Source organism: Sebastes fasciatus, chromosome 6, assembly GCF_043250625.1.
Source record: "Sebastes fasciatus isolate fSebFas1 chromosome 6, fSebFas1.pri, whole genome shotgun sequence".
Lineage (NCBI taxonomy): Eukaryota > Metazoa > Chordata > Actinopteri > Perciformes > Sebastidae > Sebastes > Sebastes fasciatus.
Genome location: NC_133800.1, coordinates 15,474,826 through 15,497,071, shown reverse-complemented (window position 1 = coordinate 15,497,071; position 22,246 = coordinate 15,474,826). Strand labels below are relative to the sequence as shown.

General features: G+C 41.8%; 1 protein-coding gene across 3 annotated transcripts in view; it reads left to right on the top strand.

Moving 5' to 3' along the window:
* Positions 1-22,246, top strand: part of pcsk5b (proprotein convertase subtilisin/kexin type 5b) — a 92,054-nt gene that overhangs the window by 21,214 nt on the left and 48,594 nt on the right. For all 3 annotated transcript variants that reach the window (XM_074637843.1, XM_074637842.1, XM_074637841.1), the window contains exons 4-11: positions 79-222; positions 1,772-1,848; positions 5,075-5,163; positions 5,835-6,007; positions 9,834-10,046; positions 11,880-11,980; positions 18,593-18,696; positions 19,636-19,753. In XM_074637843.1, coding sequence (XP_074493944.1) covers positions 79-222; positions 1,772-1,848; positions 5,075-5,163; positions 5,835-6,007; positions 9,834-10,046; positions 11,880-11,980; positions 18,593-18,696; positions 19,636-19,753 — 1,019 coding nt within the window. The remainder of the gene's footprint in view (positions 1-78; positions 223-1,771; positions 1,849-5,074; positions 5,164-5,834; positions 6,008-9,833; positions 10,047-11,879; positions 11,981-18,592; positions 18,697-19,635; positions 19,754-22,246) is intronic.

Here is a 22,246-nt window from a genome sequence, read left to right as displayed (position 1 = left end):
GATGCGTTTGTTTTGTTTTGCCCCTCGTCTCTCCTTTATCACCTTCTTTCGCTTCACCTCCTGCCCTCATCTCTCCAGCACTGTAACGACGACGTCCATAACTGCCAGTCGGACATGAACATCATGGGGGCATGGAAGAGGGGCTACACGGGGAAAGACGTGGTGGTGACCATACTAGATGATGGCATTGAGAGGAACCACCCAGACCTCTTTCAGAACTACGTGAGTGTGTATGTATGCGCTTGTAGGGTGGCTATGAGCGGCAGTATGTGTGTTGAGTCTTCAGTCGTCAGTGAAATTGTGTTAAAAAGTGTTAAAGGTACAGTATGTAGGATTTGGCGTTATCTAGTGGTGTGGTTGCAGATTGCAACCAACTGAGTACCCCTCCACTCAATCCTCCTTTTACAAGACTGAGGTAACGTGAGCCGCTGAACGCAAAACCATGGCAACGCTGTTCGCCTCGCTCAGAGGCCATCCTTACCATAATAACAGTACTTTAGGAACAACAGAAGTCAGACGGCGGCTGGCGGTACCAGGGTTTTGCACTCTGCAGCTCACGTTACCGCAGTTTCACAAGTGTGTCGGAGAACTACGCTAAAATATAAAAATGTGAAGAATTCTCTCTAGAGCCAGTGTTTGGTTTGTCCGTTCTGGGCTACTGTAGAAACATGGCGGACTCTGTGAAGAGGACCCGCTCCCTATGAAGATATGAAGGAAGGGCTCATTCTAAGCTAACGAAAACAAAATGATTCTTAGTTTCAGGTGATTATACACTAATGAAAACATAGTAATGCATATTATATTCCATTTCTGCTAATAGATCCCCTGAAAGGTTACACACTGTTCCTTTAATCTATGTATATTAAATCAAATGATATGATATTAGTATTATTAACATTGAAATTAATTATCCTTTTTAGTTTGTAACTAAACCATGTTTACAGAGAGCAAGAAATTCACGTTACAGAAGTCAAATAATCAACTAGATTGGGTTAGTGGTGGTAATTTAGATCAGATAATCATGGATTACATTTCAAAGGAAAGCTTCATCATACCTGTGGGTGTGCAGGTATGCTGTGTGTGTACGTGTTTATTTGTCTGTGGTTACATACTTTAGTTTAGCTGCATGCAGAGGTATGTCTACCTCAGACCAAGGCCAGATAGTGAGAGCAACTTCTTGGCCTGAGGCAGCAGGTATAAGGTCATCAATCAACCGTGCAGATAAAATGTTTCACACCCTGTTTGACAGCGCCTGCACTGCTGTTATTAGCTACTCTTAATGCCTGGATTTGTTTATGCCGAAGGGTGAGCAGCGCAGCAGATTGAGTTTGCTCTGATTGCATTCGATTTACAAAACTGTTGCGAGTGATGCTAATGTGAACTGTTTGATTGGGTTAAAGAAGCTTCTTGGCGTTCTACAGGTCTATTACTTATACACACACACACACACACACGCTCACGGGTAGTGTTCGACCTGAATTTACCTGTTGGATGTTTTCTCTCCCCTGATCATTATTGCAGGCTCTGAAATAAAAAAAAATCCTCACCTGCCACTATTGTAGGTCACTAAACATTTCTACTGGCCACTCAATTTTTTGTTTGCCTTTTGAAATCTATGTAGAACACTTTAGAATTGTAAAAACTGAATTGCTTTTTAAAAATAATATTTTTGAATATAAGGAAAACCCATCTGCCATGGTGTCAGGTGACCTGAAATCAACTGTCATTTTGTTGTTCGATGTACTTGTTTTGACCTCTGTGTCTCTTCCAGGACCCTCAAGCCAGCTTTGATGTCAACGGCAACGATATGGATCCCATGCCTCGATATGACGCAACCAACGAGAACAAGTAAGAAAAGCTATCTACCAGATCTAATGAGATAGAGAGAGAAATTCAATTTTAACAGTTACAATATGGTTCAGATTAGGCTGTGGCTTTAGTCTTTTGGGGTTACTGTCAGCCAAATGCTCTTCTGTGTGTTTTTCTGATTGATTTTTACCAGAAGCACTTTGCCTCAATATGTTTATATTTGCTGAGCCCTGACCTTGTTGTGGGTGCGATGAATTACTTTAGTCTATTTGATTGTGACATTTGTGGGTGGGTTGTGGTTTTTCTGTTTGGAAGAATTGGTGTGTGTACATGTGTAAGTGAGTTTGTGTGTAAGAAGAAAAAAAAGAGGCTTGCTCGTCCAGGCACTTGTCTTGTGCCAGTTTGGCTTAGTGAGTGATTTTTGGTGTGTATGTGTTTGGCTGCAGCAGCCCAAGTGCCTTGGCAGTAGCTCAGTCCCTGCTGGTAATGCATTGTCTTAAAGAGACATGAGGCCTACAGATGCAGCTTAAAGGGATAGTTCGGGTGTTTTGAAGTGGGGTTGTATGAGGTACTTATCCATAGTATTAGTCAGCTATTACTACAGTAGATGACGGTCGGTACGCCCTCAGACTGGAGAAGCAGACTGGAGTTACTAAGAAAGAAGAAAAGCAATGTAGTGCTGTGGATGGAACCGGCAGCAAAATGTATTTTAGCCACCTAAACAAATGTATATTAGTTTAGCTATATTTAAAATATTTTCACTGGTTTACCTTGCCTTGAGACAGCTATACAGTCTATGTTTCCGACGGAGAACTGAAGCCGCCAGACTCCATTAAAATAAACAGTAATTTTACCTAACAGAACACGTGATTTCCTGGTCTGCCGCTGCCTCAATCGGTTAGTTTGTTTGTGTTATTATTAGGGCTGTCAAAGTTAACGCGATAATAACGCGTATGTAACTGTAGTTTTTCATATCGGTCTCCAAATAGATCTGGGAACCATATATCAAAACCTGGGAAAAACAGTCTGGGAAAAACTTTTTTTTCTTTTGTCAAAAATTCAACTACCAGACACACGCTGACTACACAAAAATATACTGAAATTGGATTTTAAAAAATCTGAAATTAGAGTAAGCCTGATTCACAAAAAAACAACAAATGTAAGATTTTGCTAGTTAAAGCATGGGCAAAACACACAGCTATTACAAAAATGATGTGTACCACCGAGAGTTAAATGTGAGTTTAAGTAGCTGCATCCTTTGAAAATTTCAGAAAGTTAAAGTATGTGTTTGCATTTGAATAATTACTGTGAGTGAGGTGTGTGTATTCTTCCGACTGACTATTATCCATTACATAAACATTATATGTTTCTGGTTGAAACACCCTGAACGACTGAGACACAGATGTGTAGAAAATGGAAAATAAAGGGAAACACAAAGACTGGAGAGGTGGCCAGACAGATGATTTTATGGATTAGTGGAGTGAAGCGAACTGAGTGAAGACTGTTGAAGCGTTGTGAAAGAGGGAATCATCAGTTTGGCTCATAAACTGTGACAAAGGCGCCTATCACTGGTTTGCAGCCATTTCATATGTTATACTTTAACCCTCACAGTTTCATTTGTGTTCATTGTTGTGTAGTTTCAGTTTCACCCGGACTCAACGATGAACTGATTAGAATTTGGTGGTCAAAGGTCAAAGGGCAAGGTCTCTCTGACCTTATGTTCTTCCCTTTCTCATGAGAGCAATATCTCAGGAACACCTTAAGGGAAAACAAGCATCCACTTGGAATCAAGGATTGATTTTGGTGGTCAAATGTCAACATCAATGGGACCTCACAAAACATGTTTTTGGCCATAACTCAAGTTTTCACACGGTAATATGACAGCATCACACAAATGTCCAACAGGATAAAATGATGAAGTTATGACATTTTGGACAGACATGGATGTAAACTGCAACTTTACTGGTTGGAGGAGACATACACCCACGAGGCGGCAGTTCTTCTATTTTGTACTGCTCTGGTTTTAACTTTCTATAGTTTCTGGATATAGTTTGTGAAATCCTTTTCCCCACTCGGCTTTAATACTATTTAGGCAGCTGAGGAAGAAGGTCAAGCTCAAGGTCATTTTGTCAGGTGGGAAGAAAGGTTGAAAAACACTCCACTAATTTCATGATAAGTTAAAGGAGAGTGCTTGAAACCTGGAGGAGTATGTTGTGCATTTTACTGTGCTTTTGTTTTGTGTAGAGGACAGTGGAGGACTGTTGCGTGAAACATTGTGGGTGAAGAAAAGATAAGAGAGAGATATAGACTTCCTAGTTATGAGCTTTTCTGATGAATTTGCAAAGCATGGATGTTACAGTATACACCGTATAAGTGAGGACAGTGATGCTCTGCAGGGATATTTTAAAATCTTTGATCATGTTGTTAAATAAATCTTAACCTGAAATCATCAAGTTACTGCGAAACAGATTTTCCCCAGTCTGAGTGCTTCCCTGGACTTTAAAACTTCCCCGTGTCCCCGGGGGTTTGGATAGCTAGATGCTGGGTTTCCATGGCAGCGGTCAGAGCTGTTTCCGGGGGGTGTTGTGATGCAGATGTTCTCGGCAGGAGGTGCGTGTGTGTGAGTGTGTTTGTGCCGATCCAAAAAGTGAAGTTTTTGAGGAGGCGGCGGACACAAACATACTTATGTTTGTTTACGCTGGTTGCTGACCCGGGCCAGATTGTCACCACTGCAGTTACTGGAGGAATGTTACCCTGGTGTGTCTGTGTGTGTGTGTGTTTTTAGATGTTAAAGTGTGGGCAGCCTAACTTATCACTGATGTTGGACGTTGTTTCAGCTATCATTGTTTTTGTGTGTGTCCATGTCTGTGTGCGTGCGCATGGATGCTGTACTCAATAAATGTCAAGAGGTCCAAACTGTGCCTCTGTGTGTTTGTTCATTTGGGGACATTGAGAAATGTTAAACTACCTCTTCTTCCGTTCTCTGCTAGGCCTCCGTATGAGGAAAAAGCAAGAATTGTAGAAATATTTATAGTGTTTGCTACATTTGTAACACTTATTACTCTCAAACAATTTTGTTTAGGATTGCATCAACAGGAATGTACCCATGTATCTGTGAACACGTGTGTTTACGTGGAAGTGTCCTTGCCTTCCACTTCCAAAGCTGCATGTTTATCTGGTAGTTTGTGTGTGCTCTCCTGCTTGTGTACACACACGTGTGTTCTAGTTTTGTGTAATAGACGGTTCATTCCCGCTCTTTCCTCAGACACGGGACACGGTGTGCGGGCGAAGTTGCTGCAGCCGCAAACAACTCCCACTGCATTGTGGGAATTGCCTACAATGCCAGAATAGGAGGTGAGTGATATTTGTCTGGTTATTATTCCACCGTCTGACTTCCGCTGCTCCTACAGTAGTGTTATTATGGTAAGGATGACCTCTGAGCGAGGTGAACGGCGTTACCATGATTTTGCACTCAGCGGTTGACGCAGTCTTGTAAAGTGAGGAGTGAGCGAAGGGGTACTCAGTTGGTTGCAATCTGCAAACACACCACTAGATGTCGCCAAATCCTACACACTGTACCTTTTTAAGTTTGTCTTTGTGTCACTGTCCCACACACCATTGAGATGTCGTCATGGTGACGTCTGACTGTTTCTGCACACTTGCATTCTTATGAACGCCACAACAAAAAAAACAACATGTGATATGAGCTTGGATTATAGAAACATATATAGAGATTTTGTTGCAGAGGTTTTCATATTAAAGAGGAGCAAAATATTTCATTGCAGTGTAACTTCTATTGCTTGTTAGTCTAATACAACCAGGGTTTGTGTGGGACAAGCATACTGTAATACTTGCTAATTGATGACTCGTTTTGCATGACTGTGTTTAATTTATTATAGTTATTATGGCAGGACATGGAACAGCTAAACTGGCTGCTTAATGAATATTGTTAAACAGCCAGAAATGCGTAGGATATAGATTAAACTAGTTTGTGCATGTATTATTTCTGTGTGTGTGTGTATTAGGTGTGCGAATGCTGGATGGCGATGTAACTGATATGGTGGAGGCCAAGTCTCTGAGCCTTCAGCCGCAGCACATCGACATCTACAGCGCCAGCTGGGGACCTGATGATGATGGAAAGACCGTGGATGGACCAGCGTCTCTGGCCAGGCAGGCATTCGAGAATGGCATCCGCATGGTGGGCACATACACACACGCACGCACACAATGTACAGATGAACATGTGCTTCATTGCTCAGCCAAGACTTTGGTATTCATATGGAGAGAAAAGATAGAAACGCACACTCCAAGCAGATGTGTGTGTGTTTCACGCTTGTATCCCAAAGTCCTCCCTGGCTCTCTACCTGTGAAGCTCCTCCGGACATTAGAGAGCAGCCCTGGCCTATTAGCATATATTCATTTACATATTCATAGCTTATTTTGCATAAGGACAAGCTGCTGCTCTGTTGTTGGCTGAGTGGAGTGGAAAAGCTATAACAGAGGTTAAGAGGGGTGAAATCATTTACTGGTCACGTCTCTCACACACACACACACATACATACACACATCTACACGTTCACAAAGTTTGCTACTACTGGCTATCTACTATTTGGTTAAGCAGATGTAGACCTCTGAGGAGGTGAGACAAAGAGACAGAGACTGAAGGCTGAGTGCCTGTGGCATGATACAAAAAAGAGAAAAGAGAGAGAGGAGGAAAGGGACAGACAGGCAGGGAGTGTGAGCAGAAGAGAGTCCCTGCGCTGCTGACAGGCTGGCCTTTTAAGATGACAGAGGTGAGGGAGATATCTGTCCAACTGCTACGAGTTGGGCATGTGTATGTGCTGGCATGCCCTCCCGCTGGTGTGTGTGTGTGTGTGTGTGTGTGTGTGTGTGTGTGTGTGTGTGTAAAGCTGACTGGAGATGACATGCTTGTGAGTGTAACATGTACCTGCGTGACACTCTGAAGAGACAGTTTATCACAGAGAGCTGACGTGTTAGAGACACCACTGACAGCTGTGGAGAGGCTTGTACTCGGCTTGTGTTGCTGTATGTGTGAGAAACTGTGAGAACTAGTGTTTCTCTATGTAAAAAATAAGTGTTTTTACTTAGGCTAATCTTTGCTTTTTTTTCCTGTTTTAGAGCATTTTAGAACTACAACTAAGGATTATTTACATCTTTGATTAATGATGATTTTTCTGATAACTGACAAATTAATTAACTGGCAGTGCTTTTGAGCAATAAATCATATAGCCTTTTTTCTTTGCTCTCTTTCAATCCCTGATGATGATTGCTGTCCATCAGTTTCACCTTGTGTTTCACCTCTCCTTCATCCTCCTCCTCCCCCTCGTCCTCTCTCTACTCACTGTTTCCTCTCCCTCTCATTCTTTGTCCCATCCTTTCTTTCAAAGCACTCGCCATCGCTCTCATCTGTCAGCGTTTGCTCCTGTCTGATCCCCCTCTCAGAAGGGCTCCACTCGCTTATCGCTGCATGACAGAAGCCCCCTTTTGAAGACCTTTATTCCACCTTTTATATCTATGTGTATGTCTGGACAAACAGTGTGAATCGCAGTGTCAGTCAGTTTGTCAGATGTGTTTTTTTACTGACTCCTGGCTGAACTTTGCCTTCAAAACTCTCGGTCGTCACCAACACTGTAACGAGCTCAGTGTGTCTCCATCAGGGTGTAGGTCATTTTCAACTCTGCCAATTTTGAAAGTACAATGTATAAATGAATAGTAAAAGGTATTTGGCTTGAGAAGATGTCCAATGAAAAATAATTGTTAGTAAATGAATAGGTGTCTTTATTCACACTTTGAGTCAATGTGAAGCTCACTCTGAGCTGGCCCTCGTCTCTCAATTAGCAAGATCCTCTGAATACATCTGGGATGAGTTTTTTTTTTAATGTACTGTCTAACCTCTTCTGGAAACCTAGTTTTGAATATTAAACATCTGTCTGGCTGCACATGTAATACGCCTCAGTTATAACAAATGTCCATATGTGTGCAATGTTCAGCCAAAACTTGGTGAATTGCAAAACATGCACATAAAATCATTGCAAAAACTCTCTTATCTACTGTAAAAAAAAAAGGAAACGAAGAAGGAAGAAATACTTATACGTTGTGGAAAACGTACTCTTGTCCTTACATGCATTTTTGTGGCTTTATTGTTTTGCTTTCTTTCATATTTGTGTTCAAGTCAATTCTTATGCTGGCTTTTTGTGGGCTTTTGATGCATTCTTCAGATAAGCATTGATAATAACACCATTGTTTAGGAAACATTTTTAAAAAATAGTTAGAAACTTAACAAGATTGAGTGAAACAGACATCAGACAGATATGTACCGAACTGACAAAAATAATTAAAGAAAACAGAACCGAGTAAACACAATGTACCAACCGCTAGGATTTAACTAAATGAAAATATTGAATAAACAGAAAAACAGACTAGGCCGCGAGACAGCAACAATACGATGATGCAGCTATTGCCTTCAAGAATAAATAATAAATAAAACATACACTGATCAGCCATAGCATTATGACCACTGACAGGTGAAGTGAATAACATTGATTATCTCGGTACAATGGCACCTGGCAGTGGAAGGGATATATTAGGCAGCAAGTGAACATTTTGTCCTTGAAGTTGATGTGTTGGAAGCAGAAAAAATGGGCAAGTGTAAGGATGTGAGCGACTTTGACAAGGGCCAAATTGTGCTGGCTAGACGACTGGGTCAGAGCATCTCCAAAACTGTAGCTCTTGTGGGATGTTCCCGGTCTGCAGTGGTCAGGACCTACCACAAGTGATCCAAGGAAGGAAAAGCGGTGAACCGGCGACAGGGTCAGACCCAAGGCTCATTGATGCACGTGGGGAGCGAAGGCTGGCCCGTGTTGTCCGATCCAATAGAAGAGCTACTGTAGCTCAAATTGCTGAAAAAGTTAATTCTGGTTCCGATAGAAAGGTGTCAGAACACAGTGCATCTCAGTTTGTTGCGTATGGGGCTGCGTAGCCGCAGACCCGTCCGGGTGCCCATGCTGACCCGTGTCCATCGCCAAAAGCCCCTACAATGGGCACGTGAGCATCAGAACTGGACCACGGAGCGATGGAAGAAGGTGGCCTGGTCTGATGAATCACGTTTTCTTTTACATCATGTCGATGGCAACGAGTTCGAGGTGTTGACCTGGCCTCCAAATTCTCCAGATCTCAATCCAATCGAGCGTCTGTGGGATGTGCTGGACAAACAAGTTCGATCCACGGAGGCCCCACCTCGCAACCTACAGGACTTAAAGGACCTGCTACTGACGGCTTGGTGCCAGATACCACAGCATACCTTCAGAGGTCTAGTGGAGTCCATGCCTCGACGGGTCAGGGCTGTTGGGGGACATACTCAATATTAGGCAGGTGGTCATAATGTTATGGCTGATGGGTGAATATAGACATGATTTAATTCTTTTCAACCCATATTAAAATAAAAATCTTCCTGCTGAAAACTAATGGAAAAAATAAAGCTACATTTAAGCATCAGACATGATGCAAAAAAATTTATTATTCACAGAAACAAATACCTTTAAGTAATATTCTGTATCTGATTTATTACTAATTACTATGACACTATTGGTTCTAGTCTGATGTCAGTCAGTAAATGAACTTGTCTCATGTCAGAAGCGATGGAAATTAACCTCAGTCCGACATGGGAAACCCCTCACTAACACAGCATGGCACTCAGCAATGTCAACTTTTCAAAGAAGAAAAATGGGCCCTATATTTTGCCCAGTTGAAACGTTATGATTACTGAACTTGGATCAAATCACATCAGATCTGTTGCCAGACACTCACAGGATGCTGAGGACTTGCATACAGTCTTTGCTGCCTATTGATGTTTTCCATCTCTCTCACTGTTTCTGAGCTTCTTCTGTATACTGTGATTTCTGCACAATGAACACAGAACGTGTTTGGTGAGGAGTAATTATCTCTAAGTGCTAAAACAAATCCGCAGCCTCTTACTGTATCCTCTCTGCATCTCTTCCTGTCAGGGGAGGAAGGGCCGTGGCTCCATCTTCGTGTGGGCTTCAGGCAACGGCGGGCGCAGCAGAGACCATTGCTCCTGCGACGGCTACACCAACTCCATCTACACCATCTCCATCTCCAGCACAGCTGAGAGCGGACGCAAGCCGTGGTACCTGGAGGAATGCTCGTCCACACTGACCACCACATACAGCAGCGGGGAGAACTACGACCGAAAGATTGTAAGGACTGAAGTGTGTGTGTGTGGTAGATTTCAAGAACTGCTGCTGTACGTTCACACACATAAGCGCATTAGTTCTTGAAAGGAGTTCCCATGGCCTAATTTTACTGCAGGGCCAGAATGCTTATTCCCTTTTCACTGATGTCCAAGTTGTAGCAGAGTGTTTTGTTTTTAATTGAAATTTGGACAAGATTTTTGTCTTCCATCTTTAAATGTGCGACATGAACCAAAGAGATTTGCTAAAGCACGTCTGCCAGTCCTAGATAACCTAATTCAACGTATCCTCATACAACGGTTCGTATGATATCTTACTAGAAATTATTCCTCATTTTTTTTGCGTTTTCCTTCGAATGCATGCAGTCTTTTCAAAATAAACTTCCGTCTTCACAGGAAACAACTTGCTTAGATTTAGACAACAAAACCTATTTATGTTCAGGAAAAGATGCTGGTTTGGGTTAAAATAACTCCAGAAGTGGCGTTACTTAAATATGGAAGTTACGTGACAAATAAATCGCTGCTGACTTCCGGTTTCACACGATCTCCTGGGTCTTTTTGACCCGCCCATCCACCCCGACCTCCTCCCTACGCAGCGTTTGTCGCTCTTTCTAATTCCTGGTTCATGATTTTGTGGATTAAATACGAATAGATTTCGTGGTATACAGACAAATTACAGTGCATTACTTTTCGTAGGTGTATGAGAACAGCCTGCCTAATTTACATTGGATACTGACCGTGTTTTGATTTGGAGCTTAACATTTTTTAAAAATGAACACATGCAATATATCATTTCAGTTAAGAATAATGCTATTTGACATTAACTTGGCCTTGTTTGTGTGTGCTGCTGGGTCCAGTTGTGTGTGGCCTGGTTTGACCCAAATTGACCACATCACTCCCATGATCCACTGGGATGGACGGTGACAGTTGTCCACTGTGAGCTAGCTTGTCTGGCAGTGTCTCGCAACATTCCTCGTACTGATGCTACAGAAGGACACACACACACACACACACACACACACACACACACACACACACACACACACACACACACACACACACACACACACACACACACACACAAACACACAAGGAGAGAGAGCCAGGTCCCTCCAGCTTTGTACTCTTACAGTAGAACCTCATATATCTGAATGTCAGTCTAATCTACTTGAGCACACACTGTCCTGTCCACTAAATGCTGTTGGACCACTTTCACTTCTTACTAAACCATTTCAGATTCTCTGTGTGTGCATCTTCAGATAATCCCTCAAACTTTTTGGTCCAGGAGAGGTCCTTTGATGAAGGCTCAGACTGGAAGTTAGCCAAGCTTTTCTTGGCTGACCGACTGTCAAGCTGTCTGACTAGTTGGCTGTCTAAAGTCCATACAATCAAAGCGAACATACAGTGCTTTAACAACATGTTTTACCACTCCTTCGTCCTTTCTTATTCCTTGGCTTCTTCTTGGGGATTGAATTGATTCCCTGAATTATTGGGGAAACTGGTGATTCGTGTATTTGTGTGTGAGTATCAGTGTGTGTGGTATCTGTAGTGTATCAGAGCTGGAATGTGAGTTTCAGGTGTGTCTAAATCCTCCTGATCCTCATGACTTCAATCTCTCTGTCAGTTTCTTTCTTCCTCTCCTCCTGCCATCACCGTCACTATTTTCTCCTCTCTTCCTCTAACTCCACATTCGTAACTGTCTACTCCTCCTCTCCTTCATCTGTTTTACTCTGGGTTACGTCTTGACTCTCCCCTTCCCCTTTTTCTCCTTCTTCATCCCTGTAATTCCTCCTCATCCCTCTCCCCCGTCTAACTCTGTCTTCACTCTCTCTATCTGCAGATCACAACAGACCTGAGACATCGATGTACAGACAGTCACACGGGGACATCGGCCTCGGCTCCCATGGCTGCTGCCATTATTGCTCTGGCCCTGGAGGCAAAGTAAGATCCACTTAACCTCATCCCTTTGCTTCATCCCTTTGCCCCTTGCTTACCTTCTAATGCCCTCTTGTCCTCTGGCCTCATGCATTTAAATACTTGGAAAATCTATCTTTGTTTAAGTCAGTTAATAGCGGCAACATTTGGGCAGAGACGTACCAAAGACATGTAAGGTTTCTGAGGAATCTACTGACACTTCAGACAACTGGACTCAACTTGAGCCCCATTTCAATCGCAGGAACTTTCCCCTGGAATAAAGAACCTTTTGAAGAACTCATTGTGTTTCACTGGGTCATGACCCAAAGAACTAGATCGCGGGTACAAGTGGCCGAAATGGGTTTTCTCAGGAGGGTGGCTGGCGTCTCCCTTAGGGATAGGGTGAGAAGCTCAGTCATCCGTGAGGAACTCGGAGTAGAGCCGCTGCTCCTTTGCGTTGAAAAGAGCCAGCTGAGGCGGTTCGGGCATCTGGTAAGGATGCCCCCTGGGCGCCTCCATAGAGAGGTGTTCCAGGCACGGCCAGCTGGGAGGAGGCCACGGGGAAGACCCAGGATTAGGTGGAGAGATTATATCTCCACACTGGCCTGGGAACGCCTCAGGATCTCCCAGTCAGAGCTGGTTAATGTGGCCCAGGAAAGGGAAGTTTGGGGTCCCCTGCTGGAGCTGTTGCCCACGCGACCCGACCCCGGGTAAGCGGTTGAAGATGAGTGAGTGAGTGAGTGATTGCGTTTCACAGCGGTTACGTTCTAAAGCACAAATACATAACCATCAAACACTCAACAGATTATTTACGGTGGAGACAGGCACTCTTAGTTTAATGTTCCTCCTCTGCATTTCATTCATTTCATCCAACGTGCATCAGTAAATACTATGCAGCAGTAAATGTCACAGAGAAACAAAATCGTCCGGTGTCACGTTGCTTTTTCATACGTTAGTGGACTAATTTGCCGGATATCCACAGGTCTTTAGACCACTATGGAAACGCAGACAACAATAGGCTGAAGGAACCTTTTAGTTCCTTGAAAAGTGGCCCTGCAGGACATACAGTACGTGCTGAGCAGTACAACAAATGTTAATGTACTTCTGGATGGTGGGTAAGAGAACGTAATGGTTAGAGCATATTATCTCAGTATAGCACATTATACACCTGCATCCGATCACCAGAGTTTCAGCACTTACATGCTAATAACCTGCCCCTTCTGTATGAATGTGTGATGTGATGTATTCACATTTACTGATTACATCTGCAGCAGGCTCTTAAAGGTCTGTATAAATACAGGAGTCCTTCTGGTTCATCCAAAGCATGTTGAGTATATCCCTTTAATAGCTGAATGCCGATGGTGCAGATGGTAAAGTTGAAATGCTGAATGAAGGGAGTCATCAGCTGTTAATATTCAACTGTTATTCTGGATGCCAGGCCAACATCAATAGTGGACAGTTTGTGTGGATCATTTTTCTAGGTAGAAAAACTTCCTGTCCTCCAGTGCACCTGCTGAGAGGGTTTTAGGTTGAGTTTGGGTACATTTAGGTCAGTGGTTCCCTAACCTTTTCTACAGGGCCCCCCTTTTGTAGATAAAAAATATTTTCAAGCCCCCCCTCAAGGCCAGTTGCATCATTAATATTTAGCCTCCCTGCGCTAAGATTGTTTTCAGTAAACTATAGATAAAGTGTTGTGCACTTTTCTTTGGTGGTCAGTATTTGCGTTTCTTGTGGATTGTCATCATCACTCCTTCAGTGGTAAACTTGGATTGAACTGTAACAGACTTAATAGCTCTCCATTGAGTAGTGACAACAGATGAAGTGTGTACGTACCGTAGCCTGTCTCACCTGAGCTGGGATATATAATTTGATTATCACAATATATTGCAGTACCATCTCCTCTGATATATTAACACAAATAACACAGTGTTGTCTTGGGATCCTGAGACTGAGGTGATTGCCTCCTTTACCGACGACATTTGAACTCTGAACTGTTCCGCTTTCTGCCGTTTCAATGATGGTACTTTGGTACACAGTGTTTCATCTCAGCTATCTATAAAACAGAAGGCTCTTCATGACGTCATAAATAGAAATAGAATATGACTGATTGCTACATGTCAGATGGTTGTCTTGAGATCACCTGCATAGTGATGTCATCATTATTGTGGGCAAAATATTGGTTCCAAAACCCAATTTTATTGTTTTTTTTAAACATATAAACCATTTAGATATTGGTTTCAAGGTGTCCTTAGTGGCAGAATTTGTCTGCAACAAGCATAGCTACCCACATACATTTTGGGGCTAGGTGCTTTCATGCCAAACATTTTTGCTAGAAGAGACGGGAGTGCCAATTTCAACGTTGGCATTTTCAAAGATGAGAAAAGTAGGAGAGATTTTAAAAGTATTTTATTTTCAATAAGTTTCAATGTCCTGTCAATCCATTCTAGAGTCCCTGGTTGCATTTGTGTGTGACACCGCAGATGCCCGCCCTGTCCCTGTTTGAAACCTGTTGCTTTATTTGAGCTAAATTCATCAATTGGAAAAAGCGCGGTGCAGGTGCAGAGACTCTGATTTGGGCTTTACCCCATCATCACATGTTGAGCGGCTCGGTTAGCTGAGGTCACTTCATTTAACCTGGATAATCCAATCCAAATCCCCCCAGTAGAAAATATTCTCGGTTTCCAGGCAGTGCTGGGCACGTAAGCCTGTTTCCTCAACAAGATTATCACACACACTGCTTCTCTCCCGCCTGCTTTCTTCTCTTCTGCTAGCGCTCACCTCCTCTCTGTGGTGCGTGCCGGGCCTCCACCGCTGTCACGATGCTCTTTTTTTCCCCCTCCTCCAAGGCAAACGCTCTCTTTCCTTTCATTCACTTTCTCACATGGATAAACTTGCATGCGTGTACATGCAGGCAAAGAGGAGAGGATGAAAGAGTTTATACAAACTGTGCAATGCTGATCGGATCTGCTCTTATCTGGTGAATGAAAGCGAGCAAACTCTCTGTGATAAACATGTCAAGACGCCATGACGCTAGACTTCTTTAAACTCTCTGTTGTGAGGTCTTTTCCCTTGGTATGAGACTGGATTGGCACATGTTACTTCAGAAAACTGTCCCATGCGCCGTTCTCTGTAGTTTTTGCCAAGTTTAAAATGTTTTAAGTCAGCACATGATTTATCTTTTTATGAGCTTGAGTCTAGCACGGCAAGCAGCGACGTTTCAGAGCTTCAGAAACTTTTATTTCTTTCCCCTTTTCTTTTGTCCTTGGAAGTGAAGAAATGGAAAAGTGAGTGAACATGGAGACTTCAGTGAGGAAATTAGGAGGGATGAACAAGAAATGAGCGAGGATAACCTACCATAAGAATCTCATCTACTGGGAGGTTTTAAGCAACCAAAGCAGAGACAGATGAGCGAAAAGAAAGCACCATTTCTTCTCCATTCGTCTGCTTTAAAATTCAAGTTGGAGAGGCAGATTTTAGAGTGAAAAATGCTGATTATAGTTCATCTTCCATCACTGGACTGAACCAAGGTGAGATCAGATGGAGATAGGCTATTCATGCTTGTTTGCCTCATCCTTCACGTCCCTCTTTGTTTTCTCTCCATGTGTGTTTTCATCCATAATTACACTTAAAAGAAAAAAACGACATTAGACGTACTGATTCGCTGCTGGTTTTCCCCAGTATGTGAGCTACTCCATTAATTAGTTTTGGCTTGTTTATGGGAAGGCTGTCGTGGCCTAGATAACGATGCCAAAGTCACTTTTAATTAATGACCATAAAACATGTATGGAACCATAATTACACAGTGGCAGCTAAGCCTATTAATATTGATCTGAACATTAATTATTCTGACTTTTCATAGCACTTATCTGTGCTACAATCCTTTAATTATTTTCTACTTGATATTTTATTTTCAGCTATTTAGCCTATGTTGGATTTGACAAGTGTAGACTCATTGAAGCCATGTGTTCAACTTTTTTGTCTTATCTACAGTTGTATTCTGGGTATCACAGTGATGTGATATTTCAGGTTCACTGCAGGGCTTCCATAAAAAAGAAATCTTCTTTTAATTATCTAATATTTTTTTTTGTCTAATCCCGATCTCATCCCTAACATCAGAAAGCTCGAATATAACCCTGATATATGCAGAAATGTTGACACAACACTCCATGAAGTAAATTTGATTACTTTCCTTTAAAAGCCAAAGAATGAAAGATGATGACAGCTAATGTGAAAGGTTTAGCTGTTTTCCAGTGCTGAGAGAGATTGATGGCCAGCTTTCAGCATAGCAGACTTTTTCTGTTCTTAAGTAAAACCAGGAATTAAATGGTTAGAATTAAAATACCAACTAATATTATTCAGATTTAGTCATGATGACTGATTAAAAAAAGAACTGGTCTGAGACAAATAGAGCAGCTCAACAGGGACGGCCGGCCCACATTGTCTTGTAGTGTGCAAAAGTTTAGGAATCAAAATCCTTGTGTCCTAAAGTTTTGGAGATTTCAGGCTTTTATAAAACATGACTGACTGACTAATTGGAATGTCATCCTGTAGTTTGACCTGGTTAATGAATAAAATCACACCAAACCTCTAAATATTAGATATAATATCCATGTAAGGCAGCGATACTCCACTCGACAATCTTGTTCCATATGGGAGAGATCTGACTCTTTAAAACATGTTGTTTTTTCTAGATTATTTATTTTTCTGTCACCATGTGTGCAACCCTAAAGAACAAATGTGACATTTCATTACAAGTAAACACAAGTCAAACATTTACAATGTGTTTTGACAATGTAACACAACATATAGAGCATTTTTTTTTTAAACTTACAATTAAAATATAAGTACATAAAGTATTAACAGTCAGTCATACCAATTCAGTTAATAAAGAAAGAAGAAAATAACAACAGAGTGTTGTATAAAATAATAATAATATTAATAATAATAATAATAATAATAATAGAAAAAAAGAAAATGATTAAATCCAAAATAATAAAATTATTTAAATGACACACTTTTTCAGACAAACATCTCTGAGTAAATTGTGGTTAATCACATGGATTTCTTATGTGTTAGAAATTTAAGAGACTCATAATAACATTAAATTCAATTAAGAACAACTTAAAAGATGGGGTTGAGTTAAGAAATGTAGCTTTATGAATATGAAATTTCCCTACTAAGATAAAAAGGTTAAAAGAAAAGGATAAAAAGAAAAAACAATGGAGCATAAACTGTTATCACATTCAAAATGAAGTGATAACATTTTTACCTTCAATATTAATTGCATGTGTTGTTTTGCACGATATAAACGTTTTAGAATACGTTTTTCCAAAATGTAATACAATATGAGCAACCATTAAACAGATGAATTATACTTTTCTTACAAATATATAACGCATAGAACAATATAATAAATACAAGATAAAAATACGAGAAATCATAGCGACGAATGATGAACCCTATCCCCAGCCTAGTAGTGCTACTCCACCATGATACAGATAAAATTGCCTGAACATTTATGGAATAAAGTGCATATGTGAAGGAGGCTTTGACTATAATCTGTGAAAGTCAGCAGCTGAAGGTGTGATGCTGAGACTTCTCTCCAGATGTTTAGGATTTTAAAAGTCCTCTAGTGCATTTTTGGTTTAAGAGATCACAGGAGGATGTGAAAGAACCTGCACTTATGCAAGCGGCTCAACAGGCAAAGGCACAGTGAGTTCGGGTCAGACGTCGCTCTCTGTCTCCCTCTCACTACATACCTGCGTATCTTCTTAAATTTTAAAATCCGAATGTTGGGTTTCAATCCTTAAATGTTAGTTTTAGGTCAACTGATTCAGAGTGGTGCAGATTCTGGAGGTCTCAGATGGCGAGGGAGGGAGTGACATGAGGGGAGGGAATGGAGCATCTGGTCGGCATATGAGATGGAAGGGAATCCCAGGAAACTTGGTGACCCACTTCTTCCCGGTTTTTCCCTTTAATGTAGCATTTGGACATCAAAGCGGTCGACGCACATGGCTGCCATCTCGTAATGGATCTCACGTGAGATCTGAGAAACTAGGGACGGATGAACGGGCATCTATGCTCTCCATCTATGCTTCTCTGTAATTTTCTCTCAGTAATCTTCCACCTACTGTATATTACTATGTTTTATTTACCTTGTTTTACATTTCATCTGCTTTCTTCCTCCTTGCACTTTGTTTTTTAACCTCCTTCCCCCCTTTATCCTAAACTTTTTATGTTCCTCTTTCATCCACCTATCCTCCCTCATGCTCTTGTCTGAATTTACTCAGATATCTCTTCATGTCTTCCTGTTCATTCTCCCCCTTTTAGCCATTTATTTTCCTCGCCATGTTCTGCATTTCCTTTCACAACATAATGAATTATTCAAAAGCAATTTCTCATCATCATCCCTGTATTTAAATCATAAGTGCTGCTTGACCTTGTGTGTAGATTTTGTTATTTAAAAATGTATGCGTATATCTGTTTGCGTATGTGCATAGGAAAACAGGTCTTTGTGTCACTTATTTATTTATTTATTTAGTTCCTGCTTAGTTATGTCCTGCTACTCCTTGGTCCTTGGATTTTTTTATATTACAATAAATATATTAATGTACTTGTGTGTGTTTTTTCCTCTGACAGTCCTCTTCTATCATGGAGAGATATTCAGCACATAATCGTAAAGACCTCGAGAGCTGGACATCTCAGCGCCCCTGACTGGAAGACCAATGCTGCTGGTTACAACGGTACACACACTCTTACGCAGATAGATATCATCAATCTATCCATCCATTGTCTCAACACGTCAATTAAGCAACTGTTGCGTTTAAGATTCATAGTGGGATGTAGTGTGTTATGTATAAAGAAAAATACAAAACAGTTACAGAGAGAAATCAATATGCAGTATTTTGACTCCTGAATTAGTTTTCTCCAATCAGAAGAGGGATGATGAGCAGTTTCCAAAAATGTTTCCTTCTTGCTTAACTACTGCGCCAACAGCTGCCATCTGTCCGGGTCTGTGTTGTGGTTGCTGTTTGTAACTGTGTTTAAATGTGTGTGTGCATACCTGCGTGTGTGTGTGTGAAGGAGAGAAACCAACACAGTGAGAAGTAGGGGTCAGCCAGGCTGCAGGCCCATGTGTGCCTGGAGATTTTCCAAGTGACTGTTTTTTCCAAAGAGGAACTAAAGAGAAACAGAGCAGGGAAGGAGGGGTGGGAGAGGTATGGAAGGAATTCATATTTGACCTGCTGTGCCCATAAGTTTAGTGGTGTTGAAACTTTCTTTTTCACTTTTAGACAACTACCTACTACCTCATATGTCCTCAGTATTTTCATCAGTTAGTAGATAATACCTGTTAATAATTCATGCTCTGAATTTTTGCTTTTGTTTTGGACACATTTGGACTCTGTAACAACCTAAAGAACAGTCTTTAATAGGAATACTAGATGCCTTTAAGGAGGGCTACAAACTTGTCCAGAGGTCTTGTCACTGATTCTTAACCCGACCCCATCTTTGAGATTTGTTCACGTTGGATGATTTCACGTGATTGGGTAAAGAACGCAAAATCTTCCTCAGAAGTTTGAACTACAAACAATCCTTTTTTTGATAAGCCGTCATTGGTATGAGAAACAATAGTCAGCATTGGAGTGGTTTGATCAGCTGTGACTTTTCTCTGTTTCCTACAGTCAGCCACCTGTACGGCTTTGGTCTGATGGACGCTGAGGCGATGGTGAAGGAGGCGGAGCGATGGAAGCAAGTCCCAACTCAGCACGTCTGTGTGGAGAGCGCAGACCGACAAATAAGGTAGAACGAACGAACACACACAGAGACGAACATATCGTGACATACTAGGGCTGCAACTATCTATTATTTTCATGGTTGATGTATCAATTAGTTGTTTGGTCTATAAAATGTCAGAAAATGGTGAAACATGTTGATCAGTGTTTCCCAAAGCACAAGATGACGTCCTCAAATGTCTTGTTTTGTCCACAACTCAAAGATATTCAGCTTACGGTCATAGAGGAGTAAAGAAACCAGAAACTGGAATTTTTACTTTTTTTCTTAAAAAATTAACTGATTAATCGATTGTCAAAATAGTTGGTGATATATTTAATAGTTGACAACTAATCGTTTAATTGTTGCAACTCTAATATACACTACATGGCTAAAAGTATGTGGACACGCAAACGTTACACCAATATGCAATTTTTAAACCTCTCTGCAGGCAAGTCAAGTTCTTCCACACCAAACTTGGAAAACCATTTCTTCATGATCCTCACTTTGTTCAAGGGGACAGAGACTTCCCCAAACTGTTGCCACAAAGTTGGAAGCACTATTGTCTAAAATATCATTGTATGCTGGAGCATTAGGATTTCCCTTAATTGGACTTAAGGGGCCAAACCAGCAGCATGTGGACTGGGGTGTCCATATAACATAATTCTGGAAATCTACTGCTGTGCCACAGTAAGGAAGGTCATTCTGTAGTTAAACATGTATGTTAATTGTAGTAGACTCTCTGAGTTTAAAGCCAGATAAGCGAGTCTCTCATTTTTTTCCTTCCCTGGTGTTTTATGCACCGGCATGTGTTTGAGAGTGAAGTTGTGCAAGCTGTACCTTGATAGGGGCCAAGCATTAGTTCTGGCAGGGTGGTTTTCACATAAGACCTTTACTACACACACACACACACACACACACACACACACACACACACACACACACACACACACACACACACACACACACAAGGAGAGAGAGCCAGGGCTTCACAGCTTGTTATTCTTGATGCAGCTGGAAGCCGGAGCACTGTTCTGTGTTCGGCTGGCTGGCTGAACTCAGGCCCTGAACTGGTTTGCTTTCAGTCGAAGGCTCGGTGGCCAGCGACTGCAGCATTATCAGTGTCATTCTGTCTGTTCTGCTCCAGTGCACAAGTCAGTCCATGTGAGGCTTATGTAGTCCGGCTTGTGTCAGAGGCAGTTGTGCTCAGACCTCCGTACTCATGTATCGTGTGTTGGCTCATGGAGAGATTACCACTGTTGTTGCGTGAAAGAAATAAAAACAACCCCGTCATTTTAGCCTCCTTTTCCCGTGTGTAGTGTATTTATGAGTAGACATGTGTGAAATGGTCAGTCACACATTTGTCCAGTTACTGGGAGCTTAAGCCTTGTTCTTCAACAGAATTACCCTCCGTCCATGCAGCCAAATGACAGGCCTGCAAATTAAAAGTAGGCAATCACCAGGAAACATAAGGCTTTATTTTGTTTTGTTTTGGAATGAAGGCAAAAAGTCATGAAAGTTTATTGTGTAACACATAACAAAAACTGCCCAAAAAAGTCTAAAACATTCTTTTCCCTTAACAAACCTCTTTATTGAGTATAAATGTATATAGAAATGTGTCTGTGCTCACTTGCTTCTTGGACGTGTGACTGTGCCTATGTTTTTTTATAGATTGTGTTAACGTGTTTTGGAAGCAGGTCTATATGCGTCTCTTTTCCTTTCCTACAGATGTATGTGTGTACTGTATGTATGCGTGTGTGTTCTGTGCTTCTAACTTGCTACATGAGTGCAGCCATCCCGGCTGTGTTCCCACACACCCTCTGGCTGGCCCCTCTGACTGCGTTTGGTAATGTCTGTCTGCAATCGCTCGCCTCACTCCACTTGGAGCACGCACCAGGAAAAACGGCCTGATCTGTGTGCAATCAGGCTGGTGGTAATCAGCTGTGCATCTGCTCTGCTCGGTCCCATGCGTACGGTTCAGTTATCTGTGTTGTGTCATGGAGAAGCCAGAGCTGTGATATCAGCCCTAGACTCCCCAGCCATTACTGCTGTCCGCCTTCCAAGCAGTCATCGACTACTTACGAAAGAGACGATCAGTGTTTTCCCTCTGTTATTCGTTCCATCACGTCTGCCTGAGCTCATGCAATGTTCTTGTGTATTCTCTCTCTTTTCACTGGTTTTAATGTTGAAGGTACAATGTGGAACATCTGGCGGCATCTAGTGGTGAGGTTGCAGATTGCAACTTCTCCCGTGTGCCAAGCGTGTAGAATAACTACGGTGGCCGACGGGAAAACGTGAATGGCCAGTTGTAGAGCCAGTTGTTGTAGGAGTAGCGTAGGTCATTTGGAGAATAGCGGAGTCAGTGCTTAGAGTGTGTGTACGGGGGAAGTGAGTGGTGAAGCAAGAGAGAGAGAGAGCAGCGGCGAATATGTGTGAGCCAACAAGTGAGCTAGTGGAGCAGAAGACAGTTAGTTTAGCTTTGAGAATATCAATTGAATGTACAGTGGAAGTTGCAGTTCCAAC